Genomic DNA, 18,743 nt, shown 5'->3' with positions numbered 1-18,743 from the left:
ACTTTTCCAACCATTTGCAGTTTCCTGTGTTTCGTTCTTGGGGTGGGGAGAAAAAAAAATACAAAGGCTTGCCAGCTTCCTCTACAACCTGGGGGTGCATGTTTGTCTGGACCACCATGCTTTTCCTACAGTAATTGCATCTAACTTTTTATAATTCTGTTATCTGTGAATTACCTATAGCTTCTCAGTCGTTCCTGGAAAATTGACCACCAACTTGGGCATATCTCCACCCTCTTTCTCTGTAAAGACAGAGGCAAAGTAATTCTATTTTTTTTCTCCCCTCTAAAGTAAGGTCTGTAGTTTAAGTTCCCCTGGTTCTCTTGTCCTCAATGTATTATGCTTGTATTTAAATGTGTATTTTAAAAAATGTCTTACTAAAATTCTCTGCAATTTGTCTCTTTATTCTTCCTTGTTTTTAAAACTTGTCTAGTGTTTCATAGTATCTTAATATTTAAAAGTCCATGTTTACCTTCCCACTGAATTTTACCACATTTGTTTGTTAAGTCTTTGCTTTTCCTATCTTGTTTAAGGGTATGATTTTAACTTAAAGGAAAATTCTCCAAGCTACAAGTGGTAAAGTATTTCAAAAATAGGCTATAAAGACACAGGCTATCCAGATGAGGAAGAATGCTATATATACTGAGAATTTGTAATTCAGAACTTTTGTAATAAAAACTTTAAGGAATATTAATTTTGAGCCATCAATATGAAATACAAGAACAACTTGTTAGAATTATTTTTTTATGATTACATTATTCCTTAAAGATACTAGATGGAGTTTGTATATTAAGTTATTTAATTGTTGTAAGTTTTAGAACTGTGTAAAACTAGCAGTAAGTAAAAAGCCTTCAATTATATGTAGACTTAACCTCGGAAAAGCCTTTTGTGGAGAATAACAAGCCTATGTTTTTTAATTGTAGAATAATACTACCCCTGGAGCAATGACACGGCGCAACACATATGTTTGTAGTGAAAGAACCACTGCTGATAGGCATTCAGTGATACAAAATGGCAAGGAGAACAGGTATATGAAATGTCTTCCTATGGTGTATGTCCCTTGTCTTCACCTTTCCAAAAAATTGTAATGCCTAATTTAAAAGTAAATGATATTCTAATGTAATTCTTAATGAAAGGTGAGTACAGATCTTTGGTTATGGAGTACTTGTAAGTATGTCAGAGTTGGGGGTTTTTTCCTATATTGAATTTTATATTCTATGCTTAGAATGTAAAAGGAAGTTTCTAATTTCTGGTTAAATACATGAAAAATTTGTAGCAGCCTTCATCTTAAATCTGTTGTGAACTCCTGTGGCCAAACAGCACATGCTTGCAGAAGAGCCTTGTTTAGTGTCAGACTGCAAAGTCCATCTCTCTTGAGCCATTCTCTTTTTTCGTTTCACTCTCAACTCTGCTTCACTGGGATTATTTGAAATACCATTTTTGCTGCAAAGTCTGAGGGAGAAGGTAATTTTTTCTGAGCAAAGATGAAATAGTGATAGGCCATTGTCTTAGACTAGTAATGTTCCTTGCTGGTAGTCTGGCAGTCTAACTGTTTCCCAGGATTTACAGAATTCAGCTGCTTCCCTCCTCAGGGTATCTCCATATTCTGAGTGAAAACAGAGAAATAACAAATTTCTTTTTACTTTACTGAATGAAACCCTGAGTAGAGCATGCAATGGAACTGGAGCTAACCACTTCATGTGTTGGCACTGTGGTCATGTCTACTGCCATCCTGTGAAGACTGAGAAGAGCTGTTGGAAATAATATTATAGTGCAAGTAGATATCAGGTATACAGTAGCAGTTGGGAGGAATACCACCAGATTTCCTGGCTGGCTGAGGGTATTTTAATTTCCAGCCCTTCTTCTCAGAATTTTACTGCTGTCAAAAGCTGGTAACAATTAAGTAGTTAACCCTTGCCAGGAGAGCCATATAGCTGGTACTTAAAGGAACGTGTACCCTTCTCCTACCCTTCCCAGTTTTCTCTACCCCTTCCTTATTTTATGATACTTTGTAAATGGTGGGAGGAAAATTCCTATTTTCTAACTTGTGGTGAAGTTGGCAGAAGATCTGCCACTTTTTGCACAAAATTTTTCCCCCTCCTTTTGGCAGTCGATTAGGAAGAGTGGTGAAATTGTGATGTTGGATGGAAAGCCTGTCTGTTCCCTGTTTGATTCCTGGAGCCTAGGGATGAAGAACTTGATTTTGACCCTGTCTCTTCCTCCTAGCTTTCTGCAAATGGAAAGTGATTAAGGAAAGAGTCAAGTATAAGTCTGAAGACTGCCAAAAGTGTAGTTGGCCAGCTGGGCCTGCAGTCACCTGTCTTGTGAAGTACAGCATAGCTACTTGGTACTGTCTCTTAGTGTGTCTGTCTCAGCCTTCATTGGTTACTCCTTATTAGTGTTACCAAATTGTTTCAATTAAAGCTCACCATTAATAGCTTTTTTCCTTCTCAAACACTCTTTGAAAAAATGCATCTTTCTGTCCATAATAGTTTTGATAATTTTTTATTACTTAACTACTTGGATTATTACAATTTTTGTTCACCCTTAAACTAGTATCTTTGCAATATCTTGTCTACAATTTCCGTATTACATTTTTAAAAGTTATTAGACACTGTTTACTAGGAATGCTTGAGATTTAGATGTTCCCTTAATTTGGGAGTAAGTTTATACTCATAAGGAGCTATCTTTTGAAGTAAATTTTTTCCCCGGCTTTGAGTTTCTCAGCAAACTGATGTTTTTCTGGTTTGTCACATATAGGTCTTAGTCTCAAAGTTAAGACTGAGTAGCACTAGACAACTACATTAGTTGTGTTTTATATTCATAATTGGTTATCCTTGTGTAATTTGCCTTTTATTGTCAATATTATATTTAAACATCATTTGCTTTTTCTACAAACTAGCCTTTTTTGGGTCATTTGAAATATCTGAGAATTTATATTTTCCCAGACAAGTAAAAAATGTCTTTATAGCTTTTATCATGCGTTTTTTGATTACTACATTGATTACTTTTTATAGAAGGTTTAAAAGAGAAAAGGTAATGAGAATGCATTGTTAATTTTATTACAGTTGGAGACTTGTCATTGTCTGAAACGCTTCAATACTAAACTGCATGTTTATTTTGGCACAGTTTCAGAATTACTGTGATTTGGCACAGAATTCAGAATTTACATTTGAATGTATTCTGTTGCTGTAACTGGATAAAGCATTGACTGGTCACATGAAATGCAGGGACCTTTAGTGCAGGAAAAATCAACATGGCTATTGATGGGACTGGCTCTTCAGAATTAATCTTTAATTAATATTTTACTCTCAGCTTGGCAGAAAGTAACTCTAGAAACTTGGGGGTTTTTTTCTTCTGTGAAGCAAGATCTGAAGTTGAACCTGGGCTTTGTCCATATCCAAGGTTTCATTTAAAATTACTTCTGTGGTTTTGAAATGTCTATTGGTGGCAAATGTTACAAGCAGGAGTAATTGCTGTAAATGATTTGTTACAGATTGGATTTTAGATTTTCCATAGCTAGTCAGATACTGAGTGTGACCCACTGAAAACTTGGGAGACTTACCGTAAAAGGCAAGGTGCACACATCTAAAATCTCTATTTTTTTTCTGTAGAGGAAGTGTTAAAACATTGCTTGTTCTGTTTTTATCTTGCACATTGAATTCTGAGAAGGCACTATTTCTGAAAGTATGAAAACTTTAAAGAGTCAGTAGTCAGTAGATCTGATGTTGGAGAGAGTAGTCTTGAAGACCCAGACTGGTAGAAGCAAAGAGTTGTAAGTCTCTCATCTCTACTTTGACACATTATGTGGCTGACACAAGCATTCTGCTGGAGATGACTCTGTTGGCTTTCCTCCAAAGCCTGAGCATTAATTAACGCACTTGGGGACTCATGAAACACTCTTCATAATGATAAGCAATTGCTTTAAATCATTTGTAACACAAATGATTTACAACAGCTTCAGATTTTTAATAAGCCGTGGCACTAATTGGTGATTGTTAGTTCGCTGTTCCTGTGTTGCCAGGCTAGTAATCCAAGGAAGCTGGTTTCTAGCAAAGCCCTGATTGATACCTTTAGATGTCACATCTTTGGAGGCAGGTGACTGAATAGAACTTGGGTCTTGTGTTGTAAAACTAGATTCTTTATCTTTTGCAGCAAATATAGAGGAAAGGAGCTGGAAGAGCTTGAGAGGCTAGTGACCAGTTACGTGACTTCAGGGTATTAGTTTTGGGATGAATGTTCATTTTCTTACAATTTCTTAATACTCTGGGGTAATGTAAATGCTGGGCCTGTATTGAAGGCTTCATTGTAAGTAGTGCTTGTAGTTGTCATCCTGATGGATTCAGCATTGTTGAGATGTGTGCATGATTCAGATGAAGTTTTTCAGATCCAGAAAAGTTAAAAACAAACCAAAACCAAGTCTGAGCTGTGTGGTGTTTTGTACTAATGCTTTGGGAGCTGAGCCTGAGAAAGTGGGTGAGCTGACACTTGTAGCTGCACTAGCATTCTCCTCTCCAAAGTCTGGTGTACCAGAATTCGGTAACAGGACTTGAGTTTGTGTGTGTAACCATGAAGTAACTTGAAAGTGAACATATGGTGTCATGAAACTGTCACTGAGAATTACTGAATTCTTAACCTCGAGCAATATTTCTGAATTACAATTGTCTTACTTTTAAAGCAAACTTCAGATGAATGACATGGTGGTGTAGTCTGAAAGGCCCAAAACATCTTGTGGCCTCTCACTTTTCTCCTATCCTTATCATTACTAGGTAATGTGAAGGCTGCAAAGAGTATTTTGGCCTAAAGAAATAAGTAAATTTAATGCTCCTATTTGAACATATTATACAGCTGGCAGCTTACTGGCCATTCTGCTGAGACAGTGCTCTATACTTTCCTTCAAAGCCTGAATGGTAATTTGAAGAATTAAATGTTCATGGTCAAGCAATACAAGATGCTCTTCAAAAGTCATTCCTCTTTCTTCAGAGAACAGCAAGCAATGTTCAGTGTCTACTACACGTACAGGTTCATTATTAGCAGCCTTTTTCTTTTGGCCTCTCTGGAGTTGTTAAAGATCATGATATTTTTGGTTTCAATTGTACCTGTGAAGTCCCTCAGTTATCTGATGTAGATTTGACAGCTTGCCCAACTTTCACTTATTTCTTTTAACATGGATGCATTCTGAAAACAAAGGATTTCACTGTAGTAATGGAGCTATCGTGAGTCTTTTGGAAAGTGCATTTGGTGGGGATTTTAATGCATTGTTTACTGTTAAGAGCAATACAAGTTACATCAGTGCTTTATCCTAGAGCTGTGGCATAGAATTCTGAGTTATTCAGGTTCTGTACATCAAGGAGGGTATCACTGCAAACTAATGCTAATGGTAAGAGCATGGTCACTTATAGATGTCCAGTGCCATGTAAGTAAGGATGCTTTTTAAGGGGAGTATAGGGTAGTTACTGCTGTTTACATAGAAGAGGAGGGCTGTTAGAGTTCTTGTTCTTTGATAAACCAGTTAATAGAAGGAAAAGTTTGCTTTTTTTTTTCTATGCAGTAGTTTGTTGTTGGTCCATCATGCTCTTCTTTCTGCCTCTGCCTGAACCCAAACCCCCTCGCAGCCTGACAGAAATGTTCGCTTACGCAGCTAGCCCTGCTTCAGTTTGTACCACATCCTTCTCCAGTGTTCGGCTGCGACATCAGAAGTCGATGTCCATGTCAGCCTCTGTGCACACGAAGATGATGTTGCCTCCAATAGACAATGGCGCAGATAACTTCAGGCCTATGTAAGAACCAGAAATCGTTGTGACACTAACTTATACCCACTGCTTCTTAACTTTGTGCTGTGGAATTTTAGTCCTAGATTGTTCTAGTATATTTTGCCCACAAGATGTGTGTTTCCTCATTTTTTTAGTCTCGTTTACATTTGTCTTGTGGTGTGTCAGGCTGTCTGTGACATAATCCTGCAATAGTGAACCTTAATTTTTTTCCCATTGTTAGGAGTATTGGACATTCCCTATTGTCAAAGTTTGTGGGGACTTAAACTGTGTATCCTGAAGGACTTCACTACTTGGAGCGGTTCGCTTGTAGAGAATTTTGTGTAGGATACTTTCAAATTAGCAAGACTTTCAAAGATGTATGTACAGAATGCGGAGGGAGAGACATTAAAGTTACCTATTCTCTTTCCTGGGAGGAAACTTTACTGGTCTATTCTTTTATCAGTCTTCTCAGTGAAACATTGTAGGCCTGGTTTATCTGGTCTTTTCCAGGATACTCCTGTTGCACTTTTCTGCCTATGTAGGTTTCTGTTTCGGCAGCCTCTTAATCCTAACTTCTTACAAGTTTTGATTCCATACAGTGCTGTAATAATGTTGGTATTTCCAACCTTGGCCTATATAAAAGTGTCTGCTTATGCTTTACTGTAGAACATAGTGTTTTGTGTTTCCTGCTGAGCCGCAGTGCCTGTGTGAAGGCGTTCTAGCATTGGTTTTTTTTGTTTTCTGCCCTAGCACTATTCCCGATCAGAGAACTCCTGTTGCTTCAACTCACAGCATTAGCAGTGCGACCACCCCTGACCGTATTCGTTTCCCCAGAGGAACGGCCAGCCGGAGCACGTTCCACGGGCAGCTCCGCGAGCGCCGCACCGCCACCTACAACGGCCCGCCCGCCTCGCCCAGCCTGTCCCACGAGGCGACGCCGCTCTCACAGACCCGCACCCGGGGCTCCACTAATCTCTTTAGTAAACTAACTTCAAAACTAACAAGAAGGTAAGCCTCTTAAAATGCCAGTGCAATGTTCCTGTCTTTTTTTCCTTTTTATAGTAGAAATACCTCATTGCTTTGGTGGTTTTGTCCACGTTTACTCATTAATAGCTTAAATTCTGCAACTTAAAATGCAGTTGCTTGTGATTTTTTCATAGTTCTATTTTGGTTACAGAAGCCATTTGTTTTTGGGAGTTGAATCAAATGGGATTAAATGTGAGACAGTTTAGTCTGTGCTGTTTCTGCTGTGCTCTTCAACCTCAAACGAATGAGGTACGAATGCTGCAGAGATTAAACATTTCAGCTCAGTTGAAAAGTTGTTCGGTGGCTGCATAGTCCATCTGTAGATGGCATAAACTGGGGTCTAGTCTAGATATTTGATGTAGCATTAGAAGCTCAGGTTGTGTTTCCCAGTCACTTAGTCCATCAGTGTTTTCCGCATAACCTTGCTGGCAGCATAGAAATAGAAATACCACAGATGAAAGGGTAGGGGCAGGAGACAAAAGCTTCTGTTGGCAGTAGTGCTGTCACGAGCTATCTTAAAGTAATGGCAGTATTAGGATTTGAGTCTAGGCAGGAGTCTGGTCAAACCTTGAAAAGCTTATTCCTATTTTGGCCTTTAGTTCATGTGCAGATTCTGTGTTTGGTGTGAAGGCATTGTGGTCTAGCCAAAGTCTAGCTTCAGCAGGTGTTGTTCCTGCACTAACAGTTTTTAATCTAATTGGACTTCTAATTTCAAATCCATGTATGATTTACATTAGTTACTATAAACCCTGAAATTGAAAATCATGGTTTTTCCTTCTGTATTTAAAACCTGTCAGTTCCCATACCACATATGTCAGACCACTCATCTCCACAACTTGCATTTTAAGATAATCATCAAGCTTTTGTACACTCCTTATCAGGTGAAGTTTTTTGGACAAGATCATTCTGATCTTGGCCTGCTAGCTTTTGTTTTAAGCTTATACCACATCAGCAGCAAGCCATTTCCTTCCTGTCTATTTTATGACTATAGGTGCCTCACTCTCAGTATCCCCTTTGCAGTCTCCCATTCCTACAAAATAATGCTAAGCCAGACTCCAGTTTTTCACAAATGTCTGTCTGAGTTCAGTTTAGAGAGTGAACTTCTTTAAAAATGTAGAAGTTGCTTCTGTGCAAAACAAAAACATGTCTAGCCTTTGATAAATGTTTTAATTTGCTCAGTTCTCTGCCAGGTAACACTTCCCTGGGAAACACTATTCTCTAGGAAATTTGGTTTGGGCTTTTCCCCCTTATTTTTATGTTGAGAGAGAGAGATGTTTAATTTGAATATTTTTTAAGAGTTAAGCCATGTGCTTTATGTCAAGTGAGGTCTTAATCAGCCACATCCTTTTGGAACTTCTTTCTTTCTGTACTTTTGTTTGTCATATCCTTGCTTAATTTTCCATCTGACGTTCCAAATGTGGACACTCAAACTGTGAACATGCAAACTTTTCACTCAGTTGTTTAGGCAGCATTCAAACTTCTATCATTACTTCTGAGTTTCAACTTGTGCAGTGCAGTGTGGTTTTCTTGAAGAAGTCTTTCCTCGTGGCTTTTGACAGTAGTTTAAATTCCATCTGGACTTGATTAAATAACATGCAGTTGTAACACAATAGCACAGTTACAGATGATTTGTTTGCACTTGGAGGATGTCTTGCAGTTAGGGCTCTGTTACATGCAGTGCTGTACAAACTACAGAGGAGGTGGATAGTGCCACTGAAGGACATGGTTATGTTTCTTCCTGTTAAATAAATGTTTTAAACCTTAAAACTTGTTAATTTATTGTAGCATTCTCTATGGGGAATCAGAATTCCTTTGGTTATAAACTACTTATATTCTGGTGTAGGCAATTGTTACAGCTTCTGCCGCTAAAATAGCTAAATATTTAAGGCAGCTTTTGGTACAACATGGCTGACCTAACGTTATGAAGAAAGGAAGAAACCTAACTCTGAAGATACTCAAGATATAATTATAGTAGAGTTACTGATTTTTGCTTTCTATGGTAAATATATGAAGAAAATCCAAACATATTTTTACCTGACCTTGCAGATTTCGAGTTTCAAAGTGTTTTGACACCAGTATATATTTTAATTCATAATAAGTACTGGTGACATATTTCCCAGAAAAAATTGAAAGTAGCAGTGCCAAGAGTTTTACTCTTCAGCCCCTAAATAACCTGCCTAATCTGAGAATGTATTGAAGTGTAATTTTTAGATTGTGCATTTTAAATGAGATCTTTTTGCATGTTTCACTCTAAATGCCTTTTTCAATTTATTTTGTACAAAATTTTTTGTTAATTGTTGTTTTGGCTTAATTTCTTTTAGAAACATGTCATTCAGGTTTATCAAAAGGTAGGATTTATTTATATTTAAAAAAAAGTGGCTCCTGCAATTAACAAAAGATTTGGCTTTTCTAGCCTTGGTTTTCTGAAAACTAAACTTCCTGCTGAGAACTAAATACTTTCTTTCTTCAGAGGAAAGCATAGAATAAATCCATTAACTCATGATGATACCTAAGAATCTGTGGCACCATCTGTGTTGTATAACAAGATGCTAAGCATGCCTTGTGAATTCCTCTTTCTTTGATAGAGTTGGTAGTGCCAAAGTAATTCTGTTCTCTGTACTAATACACTTAGCATGCTTATGTTTGAAGAATGAGGTGTTTGATAACAATGATGAAAGTATAAACAAAACATAAGGTTGCAAGCAAATAAAGGTAAGTGATGTTAAATTATCTCTCTGTTTTATGATATTGAAGAGAAAAAAAGGTTTGAATTATTGCCTGCAGCTGAGCACAGTTGTGAGTTGAACAGTTTTGTGTGTTAGACTGAATGAAGATTCAATAGTTGTGTATTTATTTTAAAATAGGCTGCATTTGTTGAAGTGAGTTGCAGCTGAAGTGCAAACAGGGCACTTCAGTTTTAAACAAAAAGCACAACATTTATGCAAATTCATCAACGAAAGGGGAAAAGCTCAGAAGTCTGATTCACATTTCAAGCCAAAGGATTTCATTTAGTTTTGCAATTTGGGAATGAATCAAGCTGCTATATATCTCATTAATCCACTATGATTCATGAAAATTGCTTACACAATTTTGATGCACAGGTAAATTTTCCAGTAAAATTTTGTAATAGCCCATTTAGTTGTACCATGTCTTGGAACTTCTTAAAGGGTGGTACTTCCAATTTCCTACTGCTGATCAAAACCAGGGAGATGGGGCCAAAAATCAGGCATATGTTTTAAGTTTCACAGTACAAGGCTATACTTGTGACTGTAATTTGAAGTTAGACTGTTTCAAAGAAATGCTTAGATTAGGGAGTCCTAAGATATGTAAATTGCTGCCTAAATGTGGATTTATTATGTACAGTGCAAGGCTAAAGGTACCCTACCTGATTAACTGAGTAAATTCCATGCCATGGTGATAATAATCAGTGCTCTTCCAAACATGTCTGTGTTTGGAACTGGTGTTGGTTGGCTTGGCTGGCATTGTCACTGCTGACTTGAGAAAATACAATAACTTAGTTAAGGAAAGAAACCATACAACTCAACATACAGCTGGAACTGAGCAGTGCCAGTGGCTTTAACCCATCGTGCATCATGAGCTGTGGGGTGCAGACCACATCTAAAACAAAGGATTGTGATCTGTGCAACCATCCACAACCAGATGCATCTACGTTTGTTCTGAAGAAAGACAGGGAATGCTAATATGAGTACAGTTTTAAACTAGAAGGTTACTGTTTCAATTTGGGACTTCAGGTAGTTTTTAGACAATTTTTTAAAAATTACATTTGACTTGGGGCCAGAAGTCTTAGACCATTGTGGAGCTATCTGCTACAGCTTCCACAAATACATCTTTTTGAATAAGAAATTTGCAAAGCCTTACACCACCTACACAGGACCAGAGTGTGCTTTTTAAATTCTGTTTTAAGTGTGTGTGGTGTCTCCCTCCATACCTGATCTGTATGTAGGTACAAAAACTGAAAATGCTGGGGATTTTGGCAGTTTCTCCTGGCTTTATTTGCTATGAATCCTACCTATGAGCTCACTGTTCTGAAAGAACTATGGTAACCCAGTAGCATGTATACATAGTGCCACAACATCAGTTCTAGGGAGCTGAATGAAAGTAGATAATCAGTCACTCCTTGTTAAACTGCTGACTTTTACTATTGTATTCAGTACACAGAGGTTATCAAATATATATATATATATATGTATGTGTGAGTGTATATATATATATATATATATATCTTGTACTATGCACTGTCTCTGCCAATCTGCATATTGTGGAAGTCTTAACTTTTTTTTTGACAGCAAAAATGACTCAATGTTCTGGATTTTATTGCAGCATCATTTCTACATTTCCATAAATTGATCTTATTTTATCATCTTGCACTTTTTGTTGGTTTTCAGTATCTTTTTAGACAGTTTTCTTTGTGTTTACTTGGATATTTAAAATAGCATACAAAGATGTAAAGAACAGGAAACACAGCATAACTCGGGACAGATGTGTGGAAACAATCAGATTTGTGAAAGCCCTTCGTAAACCATGAGGCAGATAATGTGTAGGCATGGCATGACAAATGAGAACACAGCTTGCCTATGTATTTGTTCCCTTCTCAGGACCAAGAAGCGTCTTGGTCCATAAAATCAGTTTATGTAAAACACAAGCAAAAGCAGAAAATTTAGAGCATAAACTAGCACAGAAGTGAAGATTGTATTAGCAAGTGAGGAGGCCTCAGGGCTGCATCTGACTCACAAACCCCAACCAAAACAATCCTGGCAGTACAGTAAGTGACTGTTCCCAGAGCAACAGTGCTGGGCTGTAGAGCTGGACCATAACAGTGTCTGTCATGAAGGAAGGAGCACCTTGAGAGACTGGCACAGCTCTCCTAAGCTTGGCATGGTGGCTCATATTTGAGGTTGTGTGTCACTTTATGCAGTTCCTCCTGCTCAGTGAATGGAACTTTGATGCATGGAAAAACTGAGCAAAGTGAGGATTTTCTGAGAGGCTTCCATGAGAATGTTTATTATTTCAAAGTGGCAGGTATATTCTAAATAATGACCTTTCTTAGATTTAGAGTACAATGGTTTAAAAACTGAACACTTTGGCTCAATTTCAAACTGAAAAGGGTGTTAGAACATCATTAGGGATTTTTCCTTACAGACGTTTCTGGACAGATTCCAGCAACAGTAAGGCTATTCATTGTTGGGGAAACTGGTTGTGCTCTGATTTTCTATAACCTTTGGCACATTTCAGAACAAAACACAAAAAAACCCACAAAAATCCATAAATGTTTGCAGCTTGTAACAAAGCTGTCATCTTCCACTTTGTAGGAACACAGAAGGCTCTTTGAAGTTCAAGTACTCTTAATTTTCAGTTGAGGAGTGTTTTCTAACTTGTTGGTTGCTTTGCCCAGTGAAACAATCATCTGAATGGGATGGATCTGTTCAGTTGGTACATATGGTGATTCCTGCCTACCTCTTTTTTGGTCCTGTAGAGCTGTCACAGGGGATGACTTTGTGGGCTCTGTATATGCAGACATGAAAAATCTTTTTCCACCTTCTCCTATATCCGCCATAGATTAGTAGCCCGAGATCTCATGAAAATAACTACAATAACTGCCCACTTTGCACTGGGGCTTCCCAGTTGCTTTCTTCTCATTTTTTCTGTATCTTCCTTGCTTGTGGCAGCCGTTCATTTGTCAGTGGTGTTGTCCCTGTTGTACTGTGAGCTGTGCGGTGCCTCAGACAGCAGGGTTCTGATCAGATGCTGCCATGACAAGCAGCTCACAGCTGAGCAACTCTGCACCCTGTTAAGTGCAGTTGCTTTGCAGTGGCACCTGAGTTGAATTTGGGCCAGCTCTGTGGCCCGTGCAGCCAGTGCTGCCACCCTGCCCCTCACAGTGCCAGCACAGCGCCTGGCCCTGTGACAGGGACTCCCAGAGTCACCTTGCAAGGCTGATCCCTCACCAGAGCCCTCAAAAGGAAGGAAAGGAGGAAATCACGCCTTGTAACACCCCCCACACCCTGATATAAATATCACTGTGCATCAGAAAATAAGGTTACTGTCTTACATTCCTGTCCCTAGACACCTGCTACCCAAATTACTGTGTTTGTGTTACTCAGGGAAGCCATGTACTGCCTTAGTCTGGGTAGGAGTGTTGTACAGGCAGCATCCCTCTGAGCAGAATTAATGCTGATATGTTGAACCATCCTCTTGCAACAATGGGAAGGTAGAGAAAGATAATTTTCCCCTTAATTCTGCTTGACCCTGGGCTTTCAGTAGATGGTAGTGACTAGCAATGTAGCTTTAAGCACTGCAAGAAGACAGAAAGCTTAAGCTTGCTCTTAGGTGGGGAAGCTGCATCCATGTGGGAATTAATAGGATGGTTACCACAACTTGAGAAATCTTGGATTTACCTCTTAAAGTTCTATTAAAATGTATATGCATCTTCTTCTTTTGCATGAAAGTATTTTGTTATTGTTTAAACACCTCAGATCTGATGTGCATGCAAATACACAAGGTGATCAGACTTGTCTGTAAATAGTTAAGGGGACTTTTGGAAATATATACTTTATTCCAGATAAAACTTTTAAAAAACATTAGCCTAAAAATATGTGGGAGTTATATCTCTTTTAGGAGGTACTTACTAAATAATGCAGTCACTTCAATATGCTTTGTAACTTTAGTTTCACATTTTCTGCTTTTAGAACTTCAGATTTATTCAGTGAGTTCTACAGATTTAACATGTAAACATACACTGTTAAAATTAGTTATGGTCGGTTTAAAAACTGTGGTTTATAGACTTCCATTTGGTTTGACAATATGTTACATTCTGAGTTTGGCCTAACCTACCAAGTTCTTTACATCTTTGTTGTTTTGTATTTTAACACACCTTTGGTATGATTGCAGTATCTTTTAGCAACTACTCAGATATTGTATATTGTAGTGTAAGATTTGTCTTCTCTTTCCCACTTCCTTTTGCTTCTGCATTCTTTTCATTGAGGCTCCCGACTGAATATGAGAGGAACGGGAGATTTGAGGGCTCAAGGTGAGGGTAAAATTTTTGTTTAAAATGTTACTTAGGTGAGTTTGAACCTTTCTCCCCTTGATTATGTGGCATAGTGGCTTCAGGCAGCAGCTTTTGTTTCATGTAAGTCATTAGAACTAAACAAAGAAGCATTTCTGTCTGCAAAACAGCTATTAAAGCACTGACTGACTTGGTTCTAAACTTTCATCTTTCCTTGTTGCCTTTTCCCTTGTGTGATTTTTCTTTTTTTTGCATTTTAGTCATTGTAATTTGCTGTTGTCGTGTAGATGTGTAGATAAGTGGTCTCTAGTGAAGCTGCAAATGTGTGGAATAACCACTGAAGGGTGATAAGATATTTCTCATCTCCGAAATCACAAATAGTTAAATATTTTTCATGTTATACTCTTCTTCCAAAATCAGCATATCAAAAAATACTAGAAATTATCAAACTGCTGGTTTTGCCAACTGTTTTCAAGTAGAAAAAGCTTCCAAAAATAAAATAAGCATTGAATAAAAGTTGGGGTTTTCCCTGGCCCTTTACAACCTTAATAAATTAAAACCTTAAAACAGAATACTCTTTAATTTGCATGATGAATTTTATAACATCTGGCAAATCACATTGCATAGTCCCATGACTCTCACAGTCACAAGAAGTCTTTTAATAGGAGAATTATGAAATAGGTTATATTTGAGAAATATATTTATTTAGTTGTGGCCTTGCTATCACTTTTTATTTTATCTTTTTCATAATTGCCTGCTTAATGGTAGTAGAAATAAAACGTGGTGTAACCGTTGCCGTCTGTTTCAAAGAGCAGCTTGGCTTAATATGGAGGCTCAACATGAGACCTAAACTGCATGGTTTGGGGTCAGTTAGGTTAGCTATTTTCAAAAAATAGTTAAGTATGACAGTCAATATATTTATCTAAATTTGAAGAGGTGACTGACAATGTACAAATACTCACAAAGCAAATCCATATTTTGTCCCTGGAGGTCCAAATGTAATTCTTTGATCTTTAGCTGCATGACTACTGATTTCATTAAAGTAGAAAAATGATTGCAAACTAGAAATTTCTGGAACATTTCTTTCCTTTGTCCTATATAACTTTACGTATCCTTACCAAAGGAAAAGGTTTTTCATTAAAAAAAAAAAAAAAAGCTGCAGATTTGGGAAACACACCCTCAATATTTTGTGCTTCATCTCTTAAAACTGTGACAATAATGGTAACCCTCTCACTCACCATCTTTACAAGCTACACTGAAGAGGTGTCTCGTAGTGACTTCCAGCTCTCTTCATGCACATCAGTCTCAGAGGCAATTAACTGCAGAGCTGGTAGCTGCAGAAGATTTCATCGCTTTCCCTCTGTCAGCCGTTGGTATTTAATGGATTATTGACCAATTTAGGAGGAAGTGTTTCCTCTCTGAAGGCCACCCCCAGAGCCTGCAGTGTGGTGTGTCCCCAGGGACCATCTCAAACACGCCCCAGTGCAGGAAGGCCAGAGTGTAACTGAGCCCGCCCAGGCCTGGGGGTTCGTGTTGACCCTGGGCAGCAGGTGGGTGACCCTGGTCCTGCTGTCCTTCCTTCTGCTCGCAGCCAGCTGCTGTGGGCCTCCATGGGCGCTTCCAGGGCTTGGTCTCCCAGCTGCTGCCCAGGAGAAGGTGCAGAGGAGCCCCCAGCCCCTTTGTGCATGGGCTCACCCCATTCCCTGTAAGTGGGCACCTCCCATGGCCTGGACTGAGCACCCTCCTGTCACAGGGAGCTGTTACTTGAATGTTCCAGAAACTTCTAGCACAGAGCTGGTGTTTCAGCTGCCCATGTGGCCTGAGAATACAATTTTGAGCAGAACCTGCCTTAAAATCAAGTCATAGGTGCTGCATGTAGTTCTGCCTCCAGAAGGTCATTGCCCTCATGCTCCTGAATCCAGTGACTGCCAGTTGTGTCACACCTCAATGTGCCATACCTTTGTTCCAGCCCCAGCAGCTACAGCTTTCCCCTGACCGTGTGTGTGTACAGCAGCTGGGGAGCGGGGCTGGGCTGCAGCCGGAGCCTCCAGTGCTGCTCTAATCCGGGTGGTGTGCACTGAGTGTTGGCTTCACTAACGTGGCCCCTGGGGAGGGTGGCTGGCCCTGCTCACTCTGAAATTCCTGTCTTTCAGCCGCAATGTAGCTGTGGATCAGAAGGATGAGAACAAGGAAGCCAAGCCTCGGTCACTGCGTTTTACCTGGAGCATGAAAACCACCAGCTCCATGGATCCCAATGACATGATGAGGGAAATACGAAAGGTCCTGGATGCCAATAATTGTGACTATGAACAAAGAGAGCGTTTCTTGCTTTTCTGTGTCCATGGAGATGGGCACGCGGAAAACCTTGTACAGTGGGAGATGGAGGTGTGTAAACTGCCAAGACTGTCCCTGAATGGAGTTCGCTTTAAGCGGATATCGGGAACATCCATAGCTTTCAAAAACATTGCTTCCAAAATTGCCAATGAGTTAAAGCTGTAACAAGAAAAAAATAGTTAAGTTGTAAATTAGTTAGCAATTTAAAGTGTTTTTGAGAATTCCGATGGAAATGTATAGAATAACATTTAGGCAATAACTTCTGCATCCTTCTGAATAGTGATATTAAAAAAAAGCTGCTGAGCTGGGAGGGAGAGTTGGACTTTTTTATAAGTGCACTACAGCATTAAAGTTGCCTACTATGTAAAATATTACCCCTTCTGCTTTATTTCCATTGCTCCTAAGTCTTTGACAACAAATTGAGACACAGAATATATTCATTTAAATATGCCTCCTGTTTGTGTGGATGTGTGAATGTACAGTATGTGTGTATAATATATAAAGTATTATATGTAAACAATTCATTTACAACATCGAGCTGTACCAGTACCTCTTTTTGGGCTAATTTTGGTGCTAAAAATTGAAATGGCCAAGGAGGAAACACTTGAGTTAATATTTAAAATGACTGAAGCGATAACCAGTAAACGCAGGTTTACAGTTCACTGCTGTGTTAAGAAAAAAAAAAGTGTGTGAAGGGTTTGGATTTATGGTTGTGAACATTATTAGTCCTGTTTTCTAAGTAGATCTCATGGGATGATTAAAAATTCACTTTTACTGAGTAAGTCTTGCATTATATTTTGCCCACCTATTTATTATTTAAGTCTGAATCAATTTTAATAATGTAGTTAATTTGTGCATTAATATTTGGGTAAACGCTTCCATTCTTCTGCTTCTGCTAAACTACTAAAATTGTATCTTTGTCCTTTTGGCTTATGAGTATTGATCGCAGCTAAGAACATTTCTCTGTTGTTTCTCTGGGGAATGAGGCAGTGTAAAAGGAGGTGCTAATTGCTGAGTAGTGGTTTTCTTTCAGAGCGAGTTTGCCACGTTAGTCTAGGTCAGGCTGATACAAAGCACAAAGGGACTCTCAAATCATGGCCATACTCTGCCGCAAGCCACGTCTGAGTCGGTGCCGTTCCGAGGCCTTGGTGCACGAAGGGCAGTGCTGTCCCTTGCTTTCTGGGCACACTCAGCATTGAACCCCAAAAGTGGGAATCAAATTGGCTACTGATCTCCTCTGTCCAAACGTCCAGCTTGCTAAACTACAGCCATAGGTAGGAGCAGTTGAAGCTTTTCCTTGCAGCTCTCTTCCAGTGTGCTTCCCCTTGGTTCCGGCTGTGTTGCTTTGGATGGCTCTGTGCCAGTGTGTCTGTGGCTGTGCTGCTGAGGGAGTCCACTGTCCTCTGTCCCCGTGCGGTGTAGAACCCGCCCCTGATGAACTCTGATGGCCAACTAGCTTTCGGTAGGACGTGAAGCTGCTCTGGGATAGCCCCCACTTTTTAACCATCACAGCAGTGAAACGGATTTGGTTTTGCAAACTAGAATGAAGAGATTTCTTCATGCGTTGTTTCCTACCGATACTCAGTTTATTTCATCGAGGACTTGTGTAGATAATACCCTGCATTATCTACTTGACTTTTTGTATTAATGTTTTGTGGTTATATTTCAGTGAAGCACTTAACGCATGTACTTAACATGTGCTTTAAACTGGAGCCTAAATTTGCATTTTAAATTTGCAGTGAGCTAATAGTTACTCATAGTACACAGTTCAGGTTTGACCCGAGGTGAAAATGCAAAGTCCTTAATATTTTGCAAGTTAGCTCTTGTGATCTGTAGTCTGTGAAGGCAGCAGACTTCCCCTCTCTTTCCCCCCTAAGCATTGATATTGATTATGCTAGTTTAAAGGGTAATCATAGTTGTTAAATGTAGTAAATATTCCTGAATTTGCATTTTATTCTCTGTATATTCTGTATCATGCCATGGCTTGAGAACTCCAGGTGCTACCGGAGTTCAGTTGGCTTTCAGTGCTCTGCCCGTGCCTGTGCTGCTCAGTATGGGTTTTTTCCATGAAAACTCCATTTTGTAATAGCAATAAGACATTTCAGGGCAGTCATTGTACTTTCTCAGGTGAATGGTCACCTATCCTTTCACTTCCTACATTTTAAGCACTCCTCCAAATGTATTTTTTTCACCTGGCAGTGCACTTTGTTGTCTGAACTGAAAAAGTGTTCTGATAAATTATGTAAATCTGTATTCGATGGAAGTTCCAAAAGGTTTCATATTAAATGTTTTCTGAAATACTCTCTTCCTACTTCACCTGTTAAGTATGTAAGTGTTTCTAAAAAGTGCACCAGTATCATACTTTGGATATTTAAAGTTTGTACTTCGGTATTTTTTCTTAAAGTGTTCTCAGAAGGTTCTTTCAGAGTAAATCTTTATTTGAGGTATTAAAAAAAATCACTTATTATAATCAGAAAAAGATTTTTAACAGCTTCCTTCCCAAATGCCTTGTAAACTTACCGAGTTGTGAGAATATTTAGCACCCTGCACACTTGGTGTTCAAGCCTCTGGGAGCTGCCTGGGAAGGAAGATGCTTTCTTCAGCTC

At 38.9% G+C, this 18,743-nt stretch overlaps 1 protein-coding gene across 16 annotated transcripts in view; it reads left to right on the top strand.

The window, feature by feature from the left end:
- The window catches only part of MARK3 (microtubule affinity regulating kinase 3), a 62,796-nt gene extending 44,359 nt beyond the window's left edge, over positions 1-18,437 (top strand). For 2 of the 16 annotated variants that reach the window (XM_048307218.1, XM_048307216.1), the window contains 7 exons: positions 181-258; positions 921-1,024; positions 5,613-5,777; positions 6,501-6,758; positions 9,098-9,124; positions 13,780-13,824; positions 15,957-18,437. In XM_048307218.1, the coding sequence (XP_048163175.1) occupies positions 181-258; positions 921-1,024; positions 5,613-5,777; positions 6,501-6,758; positions 9,098-9,124; positions 13,780-13,824; positions 15,957-16,302 (1,023 nt within the window). In that variant the 3' untranslated portion in view covers positions 16,303-18,437. The remainder of the gene's footprint in view (positions 1-180; positions 259-920; positions 1,025-5,612; positions 5,778-6,500; positions 6,759-9,097; positions 9,125-13,779; positions 13,825-15,956) is intronic. The other 14 variants (XM_048307227.1, XM_048307225.1, XM_048307229.1 and 11 more) reach the window with 10 other exon arrangements.
- The last annotated feature ends 306 nt before the right edge of the window (positions 18,438-18,743 follow it).

The sequence above is a fragment of the Corvus hawaiiensis genome, chromosome 6 (assembly GCF_020740725.1).
Source record: "Corvus hawaiiensis isolate bCorHaw1 chromosome 6, bCorHaw1.pri.cur, whole genome shotgun sequence".
In the NCBI taxonomy this organism is placed as follows: Eukaryota; Metazoa; Chordata; class Aves; order Passeriformes; family Corvidae; genus Corvus; species Corvus hawaiiensis.
This window is presented reverse-complemented; position numbering and strand designations above follow the sequence as displayed.